This window comes from Pezoporus occidentalis, unplaced genomic scaffold, assembly GCF_034315485.1.
Source record: "Pezoporus occidentalis ecotype Australia unplaced genomic scaffold, CSIRO_AGI_Poc_V1 ctg38, whole genome shotgun sequence".
Lineage (NCBI taxonomy): Eukaryota > Metazoa > Chordata > Aves > Psittaciformes > Psittacidae > Pezoporus > Pezoporus occidentalis.
In genome coordinates, this window is record NW_026915702.1 from 7101341 (window position 1) to 7121210 (window position 19870).

General features: G+C 36.3%; 1 protein-coding gene across 2 annotated transcripts in view; it reads right to left on the bottom strand.

Moving 5' to 3' along the window:
* Positions 1-19870, bottom strand: part of ORC5 (origin recognition complex subunit 5) — a 72278-nt gene that overhangs the window by 30501 nt on the left and 21907 nt on the right. For both annotated transcript variants that reach the window (XM_062632013.1, XM_062632014.1), the window contains 3 exons: positions 19653-19765; positions 16180-16227; positions 9459-9569 (listed from right to left, as the gene is read on the bottom strand). In XM_062632013.1, the coding sequence (XP_062487997.1) occupies positions 9459-9569; positions 16180-16227; positions 19653-19765 (272 nt within the window). The remainder of the gene's footprint in view (positions 1-9458; positions 9570-16179; positions 16228-19652; positions 19766-19870) is intronic.

A 19870-nucleotide genomic window follows, 5' to 3' on the forward strand; every position in this document is an offset into this window, starting at 1 on the left:
ACAACAATTTTTCTTGTTAAATGCATTAAGTTTCTAAGACACAGATTAAGGGCAAAGCTAGGCACTATCACCAGAAGCTCTTCGCAGAAATAAGGTAAGTGTTCCACTTTAAATTACTGAAAAGAAAGAATTCAAACAGAATAGAATTTGATTAAGAAAGCCTCCCAAGAGATTCTAAAGCTGTATTAAATATATACCCCCACAAAACGAGAACAAGATCATACTAGGTCAAACAACATAACATAGCTCAAATATAACTAGTTTTTCTAAAAGATGCTCTTTTTTCTTCAACTAAAACTAGAAGGAATCAAGCCGATTAGTTTCTTCACAATTTTAATTAGAAAGTACTACTTGAACTAAGAATACTTTAATTTTTATTCACAGCCATGCTGAGACTTAAAAAAAAACATACAGTCAGCTATTTGGTTAAAAGCAAGTAATGTTTTCTCCTTTCCTTTTGCTGAACAGCAGGCTCTCTCAAGCTGCCATAGTCAGTGCTAAAGTGCTAACTATGTCACCATGCTGTGCATCACATTAAGTTCCTATTTCAGCTCATGAATTTCTGCCAGATTAGTCCAGTGACCAGTAACAGAAAATGAGAAAATAAGAGTTATTTATTACCTCTTATCACCATCTTCCCAAACCTACTGAAAATCAAGAGTACTGATCAATAGATTACTGTACTTTCTAATCAATAGACAGATCCAGCAAAATTAAGCATGTCTGATGCATAATCGACCTAGAAAGAATTAGGCATTAGGATTAAATACAACAGTAATAATATAAGCTTATAAAAAATGCAGCTACAAGTTTCTGACTGCAAAGAAAGCCGTTCTAACAATTCAAGCCGATCTTTTAAGTATTGGACAACCATGAAGTAACAGGACAAAAAGGTGCATTAGAACCCCATTTGGACAGTACACCTGAAGGGGATATACAAATCATACATACATTTTGTATATAACGTAAGACTAAAAAATATGCTGTAGTGGCAAGATGTGTCTATGTATCTTCACCTGTACTGGAAGAGGAGGGGAAGCTTATTAGAACCAGTAAAGAGAATGAGATAACTCCAGAGTCTAAGGTTTATATTCAGTCATTCCTACCATAGAGAGGCTATGAAGCAAAAGTCTTCTGATGGACTAGACAGAGAGGTATATATCAAATCTTAGCAGTTTTCATGAAAAATAATAAAAAGGATAAAAAAAAGCTTTTAAGACCTTTTCCATCTATTTCCTTTTTTTTTTTTTTTTTGTAAAAATAAATACTTCCCCCTGCAAGAAATCATAATATGACCACTATGGGGATGACAACTTTCACGGGCAGACTGGATTAAGCTGTGTAATTTTATGTACTTTCCTCTGAAACAAGAGTAGGCCAGTGAAATGCAAACAATCATTTGCAGATTAAATCAACAGGACAGAAGCAGAGGCTGATGACATTTTCTCTTGTAATTTAAATCTAGAACTCAAGAAACCACAAAGATAGGGAAATCTCAGAATCATAGAATGGTTGAGGGTGGAAGGGACCACTGGAGGTCATCTAGTCCAACGTCCCTGCTCAAGCAAGGTCATCCAGAGCACATTACTCAGGATTGTGTCCAAACAGCTCCTGAGTATCTCCAGGGAAGGAGACTCCATAGCCTCTCTGGATAACTTACTCTAATGCTCAGTCACCCTCACAGTAAACAAGTTCACCCTTATGTTCAGGTGGAACTTCCTGTGTCTTAGTTTATGCCCACTGCCCCTTGTCCTACTGCCTAGTACCACTGAGAAGAAGGGAGGACGTCAAGTGGATGGGACCAGACTCAATACTTACATACACTGATCAGATCCCCCCTGACCCTTCTCTCGTCCAGGCTGAGCAGGCCCCACTCCCTGAGCTCTTCCTTATATGAGAGATGCTCATATAATGTTTGGTCATATCCCAGAAACAAAATTTAAGAAAAAAATTACATACACCTGCAACTCCAAGAGACACCAACTTTAACAATTATCTCACTTCTGAATGTCTGCTACTTTAATACTCAGTAATTCAACATTTAAACAACATACAAAATAATTGTTCAAATATATCAACGTTTTTGTATATGACTATTTAAACCTCTACCTAATCTCGAGGTACTGCTGCTCAGTACTTCCTTAATGGGTGTATAAAGCAAAGTAAGACACTCTCCAAATTCAGATGCATGATAAACTGTAATTAAGTCTTGAATCACTTGCAAAGTTATTCATGAGATTAAAAACTTTCCTGGTAAACATTCAACCAGAAAACAAGAAATCTCACCAAAATATAAACTTCAGTCATGAAGTTTTGAATATTAAGTTCATGTAAGAACAGGACAGAAGTACATTCTACCAAGGAGTCATCCCATACACTTACGTAGCCAACATTGCTATTAACTTTTCAGGTAAAATTTTAGCACTGACTCTATGTGGTTATCCAGAAGAAAGACAAGCACAACAGTTTGGAACTGTCACAGTAAAAGGGAAGCAAAGAAAAGTGGCTTCAGAGAAGAAAAAGCAGAATCAGCAGGAACTTCCATTTTTTCAGCATTTTGCTTGTTTTCAAAAAGACTAATGACCCACCCTGAAAAAATCTACTTATGACACAACCATTGCAAGAGCATGTTCTGTATTTTTCACACACTCTAAATTAAAAATGGCTCTCACTCATCTTTGTTCTGTCTCTTAGGGAATAGCACAGCACAACACAACACACATTTTCAAACAGATCTTTTCCCTGGAAACTCTCCAGTCAAAAGTGAGCAGGTAGGCAAGTATTCCAGTTGTCTTAAATGCTCTAGTCAGATGTAAAATGCTCTTACGAGCAGTCCCCACAAAAGCAAGGAAAGCTGGAAAACCATACAGGAACAGCTGATCTGGCAAAAATGAATAATTCTCATTCTGCCAAGAGCTGTCAAGTGCAGAATGGAAAACTTAGTATTTCCAAACATTAACACAAACTGAGCTTGTAGAAGCAATTGCAGTGTTTTACATTTGGAAAAAAAAAAAACCTGTTGACAGCATTCCTCTTTATCAAAGTTCCTACATCAAGAGGATCTAATATAATGCATTAACAGAGTTAGTTCTACAATTGTGGTGTGGGTATCTAGTGTCCAGGAAGGCTATGCAATAATAAAAGCAAACCCTTCATCAAATAAGTAAATAACGGAGCCAGACATCTTTTCAATCCTGCAATCAGAATTTTACCATAGTTGGCAAGTTACAAAAAGGGTAGCTTAAGTACCAAATTCTCATCTGAAAAAAAGAAAGATATAAAGCATATTTCTAACACAACAGGGACAAAGAAATCCTGCAAGTAAATTGCTACATACTGTTCCAGTTTACACATGTAACACTATTTTTTTCTTCATCTATCCATGTTAGGCAGACAAGAAAGCAAGACAAAAAGAAAAGAAACCTCTCAGATTTTTATACTCCATGAAAAGGCATTTCTTTTTTTTTTTTTTTCCCTCTTTAATTGAAGGAAATTACATTCCTCTGGCTCCCTCCAGCTGGAGGCATGCTATGTACATCAGTGGGTTTGTGTATTTCTAATAGACCCACTGTACATCAATACCAGCACTTAGCACACTACTCTAAATCTCGTATCTGCAGACTTATTCTAACTTCAGATAAAAAGCTCCTGCTCTGTGGCCAGCAATTTGCCATGCTATTCACTGCTTTTCCAGACTGAAATATTTTAAGTTGGTTAACCTTCATTCCAAGTTCTTACACATTTATAATTATATTAGTTTCAAGAATTTGTGGTATTCTTAGGAAATTCAGATTCTTTTCTTAGATCCAGTCTCAAACAGATAAGAAATCTCTAATAAGTGAAATTTAGACTGAGGCGCAAAACACGCAATATGTCACCTTATACACACAGGGATAAACAGCCTTTGTAGAAATCTGTTTCCAAATGCACTATAGTCAGAAGTAAATTCTAACTATACAACTACCTAAGAATATCAGTGGAATATAATGAGCAACAGTAAAACCAAACCTGGTGCAAAATATAAATAGAAACCAAACTTTTCTAAGGTGATCTTACAGTCTGATGCACTAGAGTGAAAATGCAAACAGAACTGAACTTACTGATCAGTTTAGCTACCTATTCAGCAATTTTCAGGTATAAGTACATTCTGAGAAGTTATCACATCTCTCTGCATAGATGTCTTTCCAAACATTCAGGGATGCATTAACAGGAATAAAATCTGCAGAAGTATGCAAGGCAAAAGGTCTAATTCAATTTTTACATAATACAGATATCATAACTCAAAACTACAGGTAGATCTAGTCAATTCTCTTTATGAAAAGTGTATTTCACAGGAAAGCTGAAGCAAGATAAAATGTCTAGAAAATGAAAAATGGTTCGGATTACTGAAATGATTTGAAGAAGGAATTGAAAAATCATTTTGGTAGAGGAAAGGTTAATTTTGGCTTGTACACCATAACATAAGCTATAATTATGACAATGAAAATATCTACTTGCTTATTGGTTCTGATATAAATTTAGATGTCCTTGTAGCCTTTAATGTAAAATGAGCTGATTTAAATCAGCGCTGATAATTCTGGCACAATGTTTGGTGTACAGATTCACCCATGTCCTATACTAAGGCACATTTTTATGATGAGAATAATGTTATATTTCTGTCTGAACGTGGGAAACATAAAATGAAGCTCTCCTCTTATACATACCAGAACTGAGTAGACTTTCAGAACCTTTGCAAAATGCACTTTTAGTAGGCATTATAAAGTTTCTTTGTATCCCCATGTTTTGTAATAATTGCACTTGGATACAATGCACACTTCATATTCTGCACAGTAAGTCCAGAAGACACATAAATCATACTCCTGGTTGCCCCCTAAGCCTGAAAATGCATCAACTGCTGTACCTAGGTAAGGAAAACCTATGATTTACCTGCTGTTGTAAGATGCATACTGTATACCCCAACGTTTTTAACATTGTGTGAAAGTATATCTGAAGTCCTCAACATAAAAAGGACATGGAACTGGTGGAACAAGTCCACAAAAATGATCAGGGGACTGGAACACCTCCCATATGAAGATAGGCTGAGAAAGTTGGGGCTGTTCAGCCTGGAGAAGGCTGTGTGGAGACCTCATAGCAGCCTTCCAGTATCTGAAGGGGGGCTACAGGGATGCTGGGGATGGACTATTCATTAGGGACTGCAGTGACAGGACAAGGAGTAACGGGTTAAAACTTAAACAGGGGAAGTTTAGATTGGATATAAGGAAGAAATTCTTTACTGGTGAGGCACTGGAATGGGTTTCCCAGGGAGGCTGCGAATGCTCCATCCCTGGAGGTGTTCAAGGCCAGGCTGGACAAAGCCTTGGGTGACATGGTTTAGTGTGAGGAGTCCCTGCCCATGACAAGGGGGTTGGAAATGGATAATCTTAAAGTCCTTTCTAACCCTAATTATTCTATGATTCTATTCTATGATTCTAAGTTTTCCACCATTACAAATATATTATCTTTTAAAATACTTCAGCCACATGCTTGACCTAGCCATACATCTGATCAAAACATCAACTGTGTGAGTTCTGTCCCAGGCACAGAACATGACTGCCCAGTGATGGTGGCAATACCGTCTTCAATCTGTTAAATTATTAAATTATAAGTCCATATGAAGAAAGAACATTTAAAGATCTTGTCCTCTGAAGGTGCTGCAGAAATCAATAGTGCTCTAAGCTCTGTTATCTCTGGCTTTAAATACCAAGCAAATAATTTCAAAAACCAAATTTAGTGACATGTTACACTAACACAATGTATTAAAAACCAGTATCACAACAAATCAGAACTACTAAGAAAACCAGTGAATATTCTGGAGGAAAAGGAGTACTAAAAACTTATCAAAAAAATACAGACCTATATTCACATACATACTTACAACAGTAGCCTAACATAACAATAAAAATCTTACTTTAACTTTTTCTCAATCAATCCTCACTAAATGTATTAAAATTTTACCTAAAACCAGCACAAAACTGAGAGAAATTTCAGCTTTTATGGGGGTAACTGAAACAATTTTCATTTGCAGAAGTGGAAACTTGGATGTTTGGGTTTTTTCCCCTGGTGCTACTCCCTGGTACTGGTTAGTGAGAAAAAAACAAAATGAATGAGCCCCATTGTTTCTCATGTAAGCCAATTACAGCAAGAAGTTCCAGCAGGCAAAGCTTAGTCTCTTATCAATTGCAAAGACCACACTTCTGAAAGGAACACATTAACTTTTTGTTTGAAAAAAGTATGAGAACATGTTAAGGACTAATTAACACCAAAAGGCAAAAGTTAGATTAAGATTCAAATTTTAGGTTGAAATTCTATTCAGTAAAAATGAAAGATTTTCAATAAACCCTAGCATTAACCAGAAAATTGAAATTTTGCTCCTTATTAGCATAAAAGTTTCATTTTTGAAAAGCTAATAACCAAAATTTTCATGTGAATAGAAATTATGCACATGAAACAAGAAGCAATAAGAAATATCAGCAACATGACAGAACTTGAAGCAGCTGCTACTCCTTCTTGAATCTTGACTGACATTGTTGATCAACTTTAAAGCTAAGACACGCTATTTTCTGACAGTACATGGGGAGAATTAATAAGTGTTTGGTTCATGTACAGCCTTTCAGTTTCAAATTAAAGAGAACTAAAAATTAATTTTGAATCAGTTAATAGGCCCAACATTTTATTTAAAACATTTTAAACTTCTGTACAATTCAAGAATGATTTCCATGATGTACACACAAACAAGCAAATAAAAGCTTATGGTATCTAGCAGTATTGATACTGCTAAGGATAATCCAGCTCCTAAATATTTATTAAAAAAATATATTTACAGAACAACTAGTGGCAAAAATCAGGGGAATGTAAGTTGGTTTAAACTATGAAATTTAATTTTATGCCTAGATAGAACTACTTCCAAAACCCTATTTTAAATTCTGCTGCATTTTTTTTCATTTACATTAGATTTTGAATGCAAAAATGGCTTTAATAATTAAAAATATTACAAATTCACTTATAAATCTTGGTTTTGTAAAAAAAAATTTAATTTCAACTTCTTTGCCCTAACCTGGTTAAGGCTTAATACAACCTTTTTCTTTTTTATCGCTTAATCTTTATATATTCAGAAAAAATAAAGAATTCCAGTTATTCTTTGATACCACTGCCACCTAGTGTACACTCTAAATTAGATTGAAGCATTTATACAGATTTTTTCAGTCTGCAATTTAGTCTAAGAGGGAATTACACTATAGTGTATACAATATAGTGTAAACTATGTCTTCGGTAATTCTTAACTGTGCCTTGAAATAATGACATGTTCTCTCATCTGGATGCACGTAAAATATGCAGACATTACTAAATTAGAAATACACTGTAAAACTGTTATATGATACATCCATGTCTTTTCAAGTCATGCTATGAGATGAATGGGTCAGGGAGAGACTTAAAACAAGTAGTACCTACACAGTGGCTCACCAGTAGATTCGGAGAAGTGGTGAAACCAATCTGAACATTACTTGGACTGTATCTATCTTACTTTTTTCTCAATTTTAATAACAGTGTTATACGACTCCGTTTATTACTGAACTAAACCTAGATCAATCATTGTTGATAATCTAACATCATTAAATAAGACAATTGCCTTCTGCCTCAGTATTCTGAATTTCAGCTTCAACATTTTGTGTCTTCAATCAAAAATGCACTGCGCAGAGGAAAACACAAAGCCAGCATCCTGCAAGACTGACCGATACCTTGACTGACAGATTTGACTGACAGACTTTACAGTACAGTAAATTAAAGAATCAACAAAACATTCATAAAAAAAACAGGCTACATCTGACACTAGCCAGAAAAAAAAGAGATCATAGATACAGCTGGCCAAATTTATGCATCTTTATGAACACCAAGATCCTTGTGTTCTTTGCGCCTCAAAATTGCTGTAAGTAGCTACAAGGTTGCAGTAATCACTCAAAGTCTAGTCGGAAACTACCTGCTTCAACAACATTTGGTGTCCTTTCATATGACATTTGCCCATCAGAAACTTCACGTAGCTTTGAAATACTAGAAGAGTTAGGGTTGAAACAGAGAGTTAGGGTTCCTTCTTGAATACACACGGAATTCCTGAGGTGCTGTGAAATCACAGAAGAAAGGCAAGAAACAAGTACAGGATGCATAAATGTGCCTAAACTTTATTTTTCAGCCACTTCCTGACCACCTCTGAAGCTATTCCATTGACATCTCAAGGGGGGGGGGGGCAGACTCTAAGCTGAAAAACTACGTATCTAGTTACAAAAAAGTAAATGCTTGTATTAGATTTTCCAAGTTGATGTCTAATAATGTCTCATGCTTCAGATCATATAATAACCTTTAACTAAAGGAGCTTGATAGAGATTATGTGAAGGTTTAAGTTGCCTATCGCATCTGTAAAGCACTTGGGTCCCCCCCACTATTAATGAAGATATGCACCTACCGATGGTTAAATAAAGCACTACAATTCCCTAGCTTCTCTGTTGGCTGATTTTACAATATGTATATTTACTGTTGGTTATTCTACAAATTTGGGAGATTAATTCTGCCAAATATTTGTGTGAACACTGAACAGGAATGATTAAAGCAGTAACAAACTGTTACGCATCTTGAGCATATGTGTCCTAGAACTTTACAGGAAAGCAGACATCAGATGCAAATAATCTTTTGTTAAATGTGAGACCTAGCAAGGAAAAGTAAAAAATATTTCTATAGGCAAAAGTTAAGCACAACTGGAAAGCAGGAAAGAAATCGAGATCTTCTAAGGTAAACATGAAAAGCCTAGGAATCAAGTCGACAACAGAAAACTATCTTTAATTATACAGGTATTTACACTTGACAAACCCAGAGCTCTAGAGAAAACTAGATTTACTCAATTCCATTCAACTCCACAGTTATGCTGCCATCTAGCGAAATCGGACACTGACTCTCTTCTGCAAGAGCTGGTCTGAATGAAAACATTATCCCCAAAATACATGTATGACAACACTTTTCACCTGCAAATACCTTATTTCTCTCTCTGCTCTTTCTTCACCACTGTATTTCTGTAACACGTGTTACAAGGTAACTAATTTTGGCTATAGGACAGTGAACATTTACACACTTAACCGAAATACAAAAAGGGTAACAGACTTCAGTGAGAAGCCACAGAACTAATAAACACATATCACAGCCCAGGATCAGGAAAAGTTAACTATTAGGTTTCTTCCTGAACTCATAGCTAGTATTACAGACAAATATTATGCTAAGCTTTCACCTTTAGATTACTGCTGTGGTTGTTTTCTCACTACATTTAATTCAAATTAGATGGAATGAGAATAGACGCAAAAAAAAAAAAAAAAAAGGTAAAACCCTTTCAAAAATTCCAGACAGTAAAAAAGAAATGAAAAAAATAAGTACACACTCACCTGGGAAAATATATTTGCAGTTGGAGCAACTCTGTTGTCCACAATACTATATAATATTGCTAACAATCTGTCCAGGGGAAATGGCTTTGGCCCAAGGAGGTGATTGCTGGTCTACAACAGAAACAAGATATTTTCAGTCCAATAGATCTTTCCTGGAGTACCACAAGATGTTGTTCTCACATTCTTTTGGTCTCCGGGGAGGCACTGTAATTCAAAAAAGTCATATAGCCTACTTACATGAGTACACACTTATTGATTGAGATAAAGATATAGAGTTCTATTTAACATGGCAAGAGTTCAAACTACACAATAAATAAGAACATTTTTGAGCTATACAGTGGATCTGATGCCAGATTTCCTGTCACTAGATTTCTAGATTTATTTGTCCTATTAAATTACCTTGCGCAACCTAGGGATTGAAGAGGAAAAAATATATTTTACAGCGTTCCCACGATGCATATAGTTTTCTTCTGTTTATCAACAGGAAGACCAGTTAGGCTTCTTAGCAGCACACTGAATTTTTAGCTAGTGAAAAAATGTAAAGGTTTAGATTTATTCTATTGTCTACAGTCAGTCTATAATCCATAATCACCTACAAACATCTGTGCAGAACAAAACAAGTTTTTACAGATCTATATAACCATCAAACAACTTTTACGTATATTTTTGCTTCTTGAAGATAAATATTTTACTAGCATTCGCATTTTGAAAAATCATAACAGAGAAGATCCTGTTAAAGTATCAATGTACCCATTTTGCTTGAGTCATTTTAGCCAAAGCCTCTTCTCTTCCTTTCACAAAGGTGCAAAGTCATAACAGAGCTCCTCGTCTTAAATGCCATATTAAATTACTCTAATAAACAGCCTTCTGTAACAACTTGGCAGTGGGCACCAATGGTAATACAGGAAATTAAATACAGGAAGAAAATTTTTTTAGCCCTTAGCACAATTAAAGACTACATCTTACTGCCCAAGGCAGACTGTGGAGTCTCCATCCTTGCAGATGATCAACACCAAAGCAGGCATGGCCCTGAGCAACATGCACTAGGTGTCCCTGCTTGAGCAGGAGCATTGGACTAGACCAGAGGTCCTTCCTACCTCAGCTCTTCTGTGAATTTCACTTTCTAAACCCAATTTAAATAAATAAATCGATCAACCATCTCTGTGGGAACATGAAGTATTAACTGCTCTTTTTTTTCCCAACAAAATTGCTGAGGGTTTTTTTTTTATATTTTTGGTGATTTTAACTTTTTAGTTTTCATTTTCTCTTTTGCTTTCTTTATACGATAATGAAAAAGTTACCAGTTTGATACCCAAAACTGAAGAAAACATTTTTTGTCAGAAAATTAGAAATGAGAACACTTCAACTTACTGTTTTACACAGGAAATGCCTTTGTTACTACATTTCTAGTTTCTTACAATACACTCAGTCATAGGACAGTTCTGGCTGGAAGGGTCCTTAGGAGCTCTCTACTCAAACCCCTCCCGCTCAGAGGAGAAGGTCAGGTGAGGTTGCTCAGGACTTCACCAGTCCAGTCTTGGAAGCCTCCAGGGACTGTAACTGCCCCAGCTCTTTGGGAAAGCCACATTACTGCCTGGATGTCCTTGTAAGGAAAAAGTTTTATTTATAACCAGTAAAAACATTTTGTTTCAGCTTACACTCACTGCTTCTCACTCTCTCACCATCCATCATTGTATCATATAGTCCTGATAATCTCCATACTTGCACAAGACAAGCTACTTTTAGTCCTCCCTTCTCCAGCTTGAACAACCACACTTCTCTCAGGCTCTCCTTGCAGGGCAAGTGTTCCAGCCTCTGACTGCTTTGACAGGTCTCTGCTGAACTTGTTTATTAATGTGTGTCTTGTACTGCAGGGGGGCAAAACTGGACAGATTATTCAACATGCAGCCCAAAGAGTGCTGAGTGTGAGGGCCCAGAGCCCTTCCGCCACCCACAAGTTCAGCTGGCTAAAGTTAAGAGTTCAGCTGCCTGAGCCCAAGGTCAGCTCCTTTGCTGCAAGAGCTGCTGTATAAAGAGCTGCCTGCCAGGTACAGGCAAACATGTTAACAAAACACAGCATATTTACTCAACTTCACATTTACAGAGCTATTTTGTCCTTTATCCTTCGTTTGCACCATACAACATCATCTTCACACCTCAGCTGACATTGATGGACATTTTAGGCATTACAGGTTGTATGAAGTAACACTGAATTAGACTGAATTTCACAGAAATACGAATTCCTGATTTTTCGATGCTAAGCATTTTTAAAATAAACAATTATTTTACAATAAGGAGAAGTGCAGTTCACAAGGCAGAAGTGGGTAGTATTACAACTCAGACAGCATAGTTAGGACTGCAGAGATTTATCTATGACCCAAACTGTCAAAAGCTCTGACAAGGGACATACTTGTTTCCATTTAAGTTTGTATTTCATTCTCCCTACTTTGACATCCAGTTTCCCTTTTTTGTAGTATACATTGATTTATTCTTACTAGCAGAGAAGCCAAGTTTTAAGAGGAATCAGAATGGTTTGGGTTGGAAAGAACCTTAAGATCATCTAGTTCCAACCATCCCTTGCCATAGGCAGGGATGCGTCTCACCAGACCATGTTGCCCAAGGCTCTGTTCAGCCTGTCCTTGAACACTGGTAGGATGGAGCACTTACCACTTCTTTGGGTAATCTGTGTCAGTGCCTCACCTCCCTCACAGTAAAGAACTTCTTCCCTGTATTGAACCTGAACTTTCTCTAAGTTTAAATCCATCACCCCCTGTCCTGTTGCTACAGCCCCTGAAGAAGAACTTCCAAATAAAGTTTATTCCAAAATTCTTCTGGGAAAGAAAAACTCTCAAATACACCACCAGCACCTCTGTGTCATCACATTAAAACACAACCACACATTTCTTCAGCAAACCAAAAAGTTATTTCCAATACATGTTTTAGCTTTTCAAATCCAGGAGGTGTCCCCCACACTACCTCTTAGCTAACAAGGAAAGCAGTCTAAAAAATAACATAAATGTAGCCAAAACTTGAGCACAGCAGCCTTAGTCAGAATGCAGGTACGGTGTAAATTATGAACTGCATAATCCCCTGCCCTTGCCTCTAAACGTGTCAGCTCTGTGAATATTTTTTGTTATCAACAGGAAAAGTCACCAAACACACAGTAATTGTGTACACTCCAAGCAGCTAGCAAGCACAATCAGCATGCATTCAGTAATCATAGAATCACAGAATGGTTTGGGTTGGAAAGGACCTTAAGATCATCTAGTTCCAACCAGCCTATCATGGGCAGGGATGCCTCATCCTAGACCATGTCTCCCAAGACTTGTGTTTAGTATACAGTCACTTCACAAGTTTCTTGCTCTTGGTATTACCAGCTCTTGCTTAAACAGAACATAGTTTTGAACTTTCAAATTATTTGAGAGAAACACTTTCTTCTGGAAGAGCCGGAAGAGTTCATTCTAAGAGTGTGTAACTTGTAGAAGCAGCACTCTAGGTTTATTTCTTTGACAGAAATAAACGCCTGGAAGAACAGGAATGGTTTGGAAATTCCTCCAAACAGCACATAGTAAAGAATAAGATTTTTACAAATCTGCAAGGAACTAAGGCAGAAAGCATTTCCAAACCTTCCTGGCTGCTATACAAATGACGCATCTTCAGTTGCAAGCTAGGAATCCTGACACAAAAGAAATCCTAGAATGAAGCTGAAGCAGGGATTCTAGACAAACCCTTTTCTGAGAAACAACCAGCACACTTGATCTCTTGACAGCCTGACACCTGAAAAAGCATACTCCTGCACAAGTAGCTTCACCAGAAAGATCCCTCACTTGTCACTAAACTGGGAAAACACTGTTCTACGGCAACTACGCAAAGAAACCCAACATATGCTGCTGTTGTCAGCACCAAGACAACTAATAGAATGATAAAGTCAATTTTTTTCCCTCACTCACAAGATTTACTTTTTTCTAATTAAATAAAAAAACAAACCATGGCCTCTGGACTGGATGGAGTTAAGAATCGAGAAACTGATTTTTAGCCTGCCTGCACCTAAACTTTAAGGGAATGATTTATTTAATCTAATGTTCGCTTCCTGCCAAGTAGGTGCGTACAGTCAAACTAGTTTCCTGGCTACCATTACAGCCAGTAGATCTAATCAGTGCAGTTTATGGTGCAATTCATCTGAATGAACATAGAACCTGCTTGAGAACGAGACTAATCGCACCCTACACTCCAATGACTGCATTGACTTGCTCTGCACTGTCTATAAAAAGACACCAGCTTAGATGCAAGCACGCGCGTGGAGTCAGCTGAGTCTGATCTGCAAATCAGTCTTCAAACAAGCTTCTCAGAGGGAAGGTATTGATAGAAGCTGTCACACCAACTGAAGCAAATGAGACTTTATTCATAACACTACATATATAAACTTTTATCCCTATATTTCAGTTTCCCTCACTACAGAATCATAGTACCTAAGTATACAGTTTTACATCTGGACAACTGTATCTCTGTGCAAATATTTATAAAGATTACAGTACAGGAAAGGAAGGCAAGTCTGGAAAATGCTCTTAGGACCTGCAGTCTACTATACCTCAGAAACTTTCAAAACCAGACTCTACTCTGACCTACAAGCAGTTTCAGTTTCTGGCATTAATACTTAATAGCAGAAGGGTCCTAACCTATAAAGTGACACATTAGCAGAGAGCCAGTGCTCTATAAATAGAAGCAAAGATGCTTTCAAAATGCCACAATGTACCCATCCTATTCATTAATCCCTAGGACACACTCCTGTTTTTTCATGCAGTCAGAGGTCAGTGCAACACTGTCAACTCTAGAGATACTTTCTACTAACTATAGTTGATCTACTAGAATTAGGAAGTCCTAGCTCTCTTCAAAGTAAGACTAATATTGAATGCAACAAAGAGGTGCAAGAATCAGATCATTTGCAGTCTTCAAAGTCCTTCCTGATGATGCCAGTTACTTGTTACAGCTGGACAACCAACTGCATAAGACATAGTTAGACATGTATGCAAATATGTCTAACAATGCTTTCAGAACATCATTCAATGCTTGGGTTGTATGGTAAATATAAAGTCTACAAAATTAGAATTAATCTAATTAAAGTAAAAAAGTCACTGAAATCTTACTCATCTTTTTGACCATTAATTTTGCTTACATTTGTTTGCCTTTGAGTTACCCTCATTTACTAAATTCTTTTGTTAGTACCTCCTGTTCTGTTTTTGTACTTAGCAGCATCTAGTTTGCTTCAGGAACAATAATAAAATGGAAATCAGTTTATTGTTAATGAAAACACTTCTGAACACTAAGTAGTGAAATCAGCCCATTTAACATAACCAATGATACCAGAGTTCAAGCTCTACAGTACAATTAAGGTGATCACAACCTGGGTATTTCTTCATCAAATCTCTCTTTTCGCATTTATTGTACGTCCCTAGCTGTTCCTGTGTCCCTGGTTGCTCCCATATCATCTTCCAAGATGGAAATCTATTGCCAAGAAGGAATAAAACAAATGTTTCCTTGCAGCAAATGCAAGGAAAAGAACATTTTAGTTTAATTATTCCTTCTCCTGAAAATGATTTATCTTCTAATTAAGACATGAAGGTATTGCAAAAATATAGCATTCCTGAAAATAATTAAATGCTCTGGAATTTCTCAGGAGTTCATGTGCGAGGGACAAAAGACACATGATGCCCATTTGTACAGGACGCATGAATTTAGAGACTTTCAAATTCTTACATTTACCTAGTGGTGCAACACATTGCACTGCTGGAAGGAGAACTATGCTCACTCACACTTTCACATGCAAAAACTGTATCCATACAGAAATAAGAAAACTTGGAAAGAAGTCTTTAGACTGCCAAGGACTCTGTCCTCCTGCTGAGGCAGCAGGAAATTAGGAAAAAGACTACAGGCAGAATCAGAAGCAAAGAATTATCAGGCTAAGTATCGTCAGAATTTTTCTCACATTATTTACACTGCCTGTAGCATGGAGAAGAGGAGGATATAATGATATAATTCAGCAGGGATTTAGTGCTGTCTGAACTGCTCTTACTCTACAGGTTTCTTTAAAATCAAGACAACAAGTTACAAACGTTAAAATTTGATTTATCTCTTTATATTACAGTTATCTCTTTATATTACAATTATAAATACGCATTTAGGTATTTGCTTCTCCTAGCATATTAAGCCTCTGACAGTAAAAACTGGTATAACTCTACTGAAATCAATGACATTTAGCTATTTATAACCATGGAAAGGTTAGCTAATAGTCTGATGGGATCCTAAGAAATGGACAGGAGTGCAAAGTTTCCAAGTCTCAAAACACAAACTTTAGCACTTATACCTCACTGCATGACTGGGAATTAGTGATTTGACTTTCAAAACTACTAGTATCTTCCAGAGAACTTCTGATATCTGGCTCTTCCATGTATGATGTCCTTTAACTACCTTTATTAAGCACATTTTTTACACAGAAAAACATTACTTTAGGAGATGAATTTATGCTACAGTTAAATTTCAAAACAATAAAAATGCGTGTATCCACAGAAATTTACATCACACAAAATCAGTACACCATAAGAACTGTTATTTATGCAACTCTGTTTCTTCTACAATAAACAATGAGGCAAAACAAAATGCAAAACCAGCAATTGAGCAGGAAGAAAATATTTGTTGCCAAGCTCAGCCAAGATAAAATACATACCTTTTCATGTTTCTTCATAAAGTTGGTCTTTCTAATTTTTCCATGATGCTGTAAACAACAGAAAAAAAGCAAATTCGTTCGTAAATTATTTTACGCTCCTTCTATAGGAAAAATAGAAACAAAACAGTCAACAAAAAATACATACACTCTACACATGGTAGCACAGTAGTCTGGTTCTGCTTCTTTAACCTCCAGTATTTGTGCCTGATGTTACTAGCAATTCGTCTTACTAGAAGTGCTAAAATTATGCTTGCTTTACTTCTTGCAAAGGCAAAAAACAATACACTAGTATTACTTGGTGATATGCATAAGGTGTTTTTTCCTGATCCAATCAGGGACTGATGAGAAGAGGCAGCAAAAATGCAGCCTGAATTAAACTTCATGCCACCATCCTCCTCCTATCATCAATCAACTAATGAAAAAGACGTTTCATTTCTTTCTCTTTCCAGAGAAGTCTCAATGATGGACACTTCATTTTCAAAACATACATGCATACAATCCATCTGAATTTTCACCTTTTATCTGCTCCATTTTAGAATTTGGATGGTATGCAAGTTGGCAGAATGACGAAAAGGAATTAAATCAATACAAATATAGTTCAAGGTGCAGGAGCTAAACAACAGAAAGAAGGAAGGAGCATCATTTAAAAAGGCACAGCTTTAAAGCAATCTTAAGAAAGGGAAGACTGTGCAAGGAAAATAAAGTGTTCTTGGATCAAGTTCTGGATTTTGGATCTCAACTGAACATGTGAGAGCAAGACAAACACAGAAATCTAGTAAACGCCTTAAGGCTATAAATCAATGAGCAAAACAAGACAGAGACACATGAAGGGTGACATGTATAAACGATATAAAATTAGTAAAGCAGTACAATATTCTTTAAACATAGTCAAGTGCTACTTCTCAAAGTATACCTTATAAAGCATGCTCAATGAATCAGGGGAAAAAATATCTCAAAAGAAGGAATTCTTTTTCATTATAATGTTTAAAATCTTGTACTTAGTATTTGTAGACCTCAATATTCAGCCATGTCAAGATGATATCAGTAACTGTGGCTGTTCTTGACTGACTTCTGAAGAGCTTAATATTAGTCAGGGCTTTAAGTTTCCTTTACATAATTTGCCAGACTGAAAAAAAAAGAATTAGTTCATTCAATTAATACCTATCATATTAGAGACAGGTATCAGAGACAGCAATCTTTTTTATCATGCTTTTGAAAAGAAGACTAGATGATAACAGAGACTTTTTGGAGGAGGAAGTGATCAAGCCTGAGATTAAACAATGATAGATCACAACTGCATTCATACATTTTGAATCTCCATACAGCATATTTATCAAGTGTTTCAAAGCAAGTAAGCAGGTGCCCTATTTCTGTGCAAGCACATAGAAACATTGCATTCAGAGCTACTTTTAGAAGATAGTAGTTTTAGTAGTTAGTTTTTAATCCTGTTTTCTATTAAAATGATAAAAATAAGACTTCATATAGTTTGAAATTTTTGTTTTAAAGATTACCTTTCAAAACCGGCTTTGTATTTTTCTCTCAACCTACTGCAAAGCTCTTAAATTTTCATATAATTAATAGCAGCCACGCCAATTATGACTACACTGCTTTATCAGGTGTTAGCATTCCAGGCTGCCACAAACCATAACTTTACCTTTAGCTGTAGTATAGCCTAGCACCCATACCAGTAGTGCATATTAGCACCTAAATGCCTATCTTCTTGTTCGCATCTAGCAGTCCTTAGTTAAATCCCAGAAGATAATTTGCTGTAACCTACTCTGAATCTCATTATAAACCTGAGAAAATCATATTCTACTTTCACAGTCCGCATCACTCAAAACCCTGAACCCATCAAAAGTGTCGGTTTTGTTGGGCTTTGAAATGCAGCTATTTCTGAAATTCACCTTACCACCTGGCTAAGTGCTAACTGCTATCAGATGGAGCAAGAATGGTAACTTCTCCTGTTCATCCAAGTCTTGGGAAAAATATTTAATATCACTGATTGAAGCAGGGACCATGAAGGCATTTCAAAAACCTTAGAAGCTCATTCTTATTGCACACAAGTCTGGCAGGGTTCATGTGCAAGAACAGAACCATCAGAGATACTAAAAAAGGAGAAAGGAAAAAAAAAAAAATATATTGAGAAGGCTGCTCAGTGAACACAAACAAGAAAGATGAGGCACTTTTTGACAGCATGCTTCACTGAACTGACTCTTGTGAGCTTTCCTATTTAAATTCCAAGACAGATATGAAAATATCTGCTCAAAATCACTTCTTCAGCAAATAAATCTCTTACAAAGAAACTGCTTTGGCCAAGGGAAAAGAACAAAGGTTGCCCATAAAGAAAACTTGCAAATCTGCACTTATTACAAGTAATCCTCTACTCTTCTCAGCTTTCAATGTAAGATCATACCAGAAACATTAAATACATATTTAAACTAAAAACATATTAGTATATTATTACTAAAACCACAGTAACTTCTCAAAACATATGTCTATGTGGTTTTTTTCTTCAAGAGGGAAGAAAACAATCATATTTTTACAAATTTGTCTTGTTCACATTTTCTTCACATTTTCACACCAATTCATCATGAATACCATACATTTATACACACATGCATATATTAATACATACTGTAATAACGTATAAAACCTTAAAGTTAGTAAAATGCATAGAAAACATAACTGCCTAATCACTTTTCTGGTATCAGTCTTCCTGCCCACATTTTCTCCAGTTAAGACCTCAAAAACAACACAATGAGGTACGCTTGAGGAGCACGAAGATTCTGGGTAAGAAACAGGCTACAAACTCTGGCACCACAGCATTTGTTTGCAGCATGACTACAACATAGCCCAAAGGACAAAAAACAAAAAAACAAAAAAAAACAGAAGAAGAAAAATTCAACCTATACATGTCAAGAACTTACAGAAAATGGAGTTTAGACAATGATTTGGTAATAAGGATTAATACATTCATCCTAAAACATGCATTACCATCATTTCAACACAACACATGCCAGGTAATGGAACCACATCTGCTGCAAAAGCAACTGTGTCTGTTTCTCTGTTTCAGAAATTAAAATTGTGTAAAAAAGTTAACATTGCACTATGTCATTTTACCTCATTAAAGGCTAATGCACTTGTGGTTTGTATCTTACTCCTGTGGCTTATACCTAAGGCCACTGCAGGCACTCCTCTAAAATCTTTACAAACTGTTGCTATACCAACTTACAGAAGCAAAGCAGATACTTGCACTTAACAGTGTTACATATGTTTTGACACAACAAAGAAGACTGGTTTATTAGACATTAATAATGACTACATCTTTACTAATCACAATGTGATCTACAGAAAAGCTTCTGATCACAACAAATGAACCACACATAGAAATATTGCTTAAAATGAAGAGTTTTAAAATAGGAAATTCAGTATGCAGGAATCCATTAAGCAACACTAAGAAAAAATCTCATTACCTTAAGAAAGAACCTCTTATCTGTCCTAACAGGATTGTAGGAAGCAAGGTAAGCAGCTATTAGAAGAAATTTGGAGTAATAAGGAAGTTCCACATGCGTATGTGCAGAGAGTCCTACAAAATAAACAAACACTTTATGAGTCACCAAAACACTCTGAACATCCACAAACGTCAAACTGAACTCGTTTGCATTCTTCTTCTTTTCCTTCTGTCCTGCTC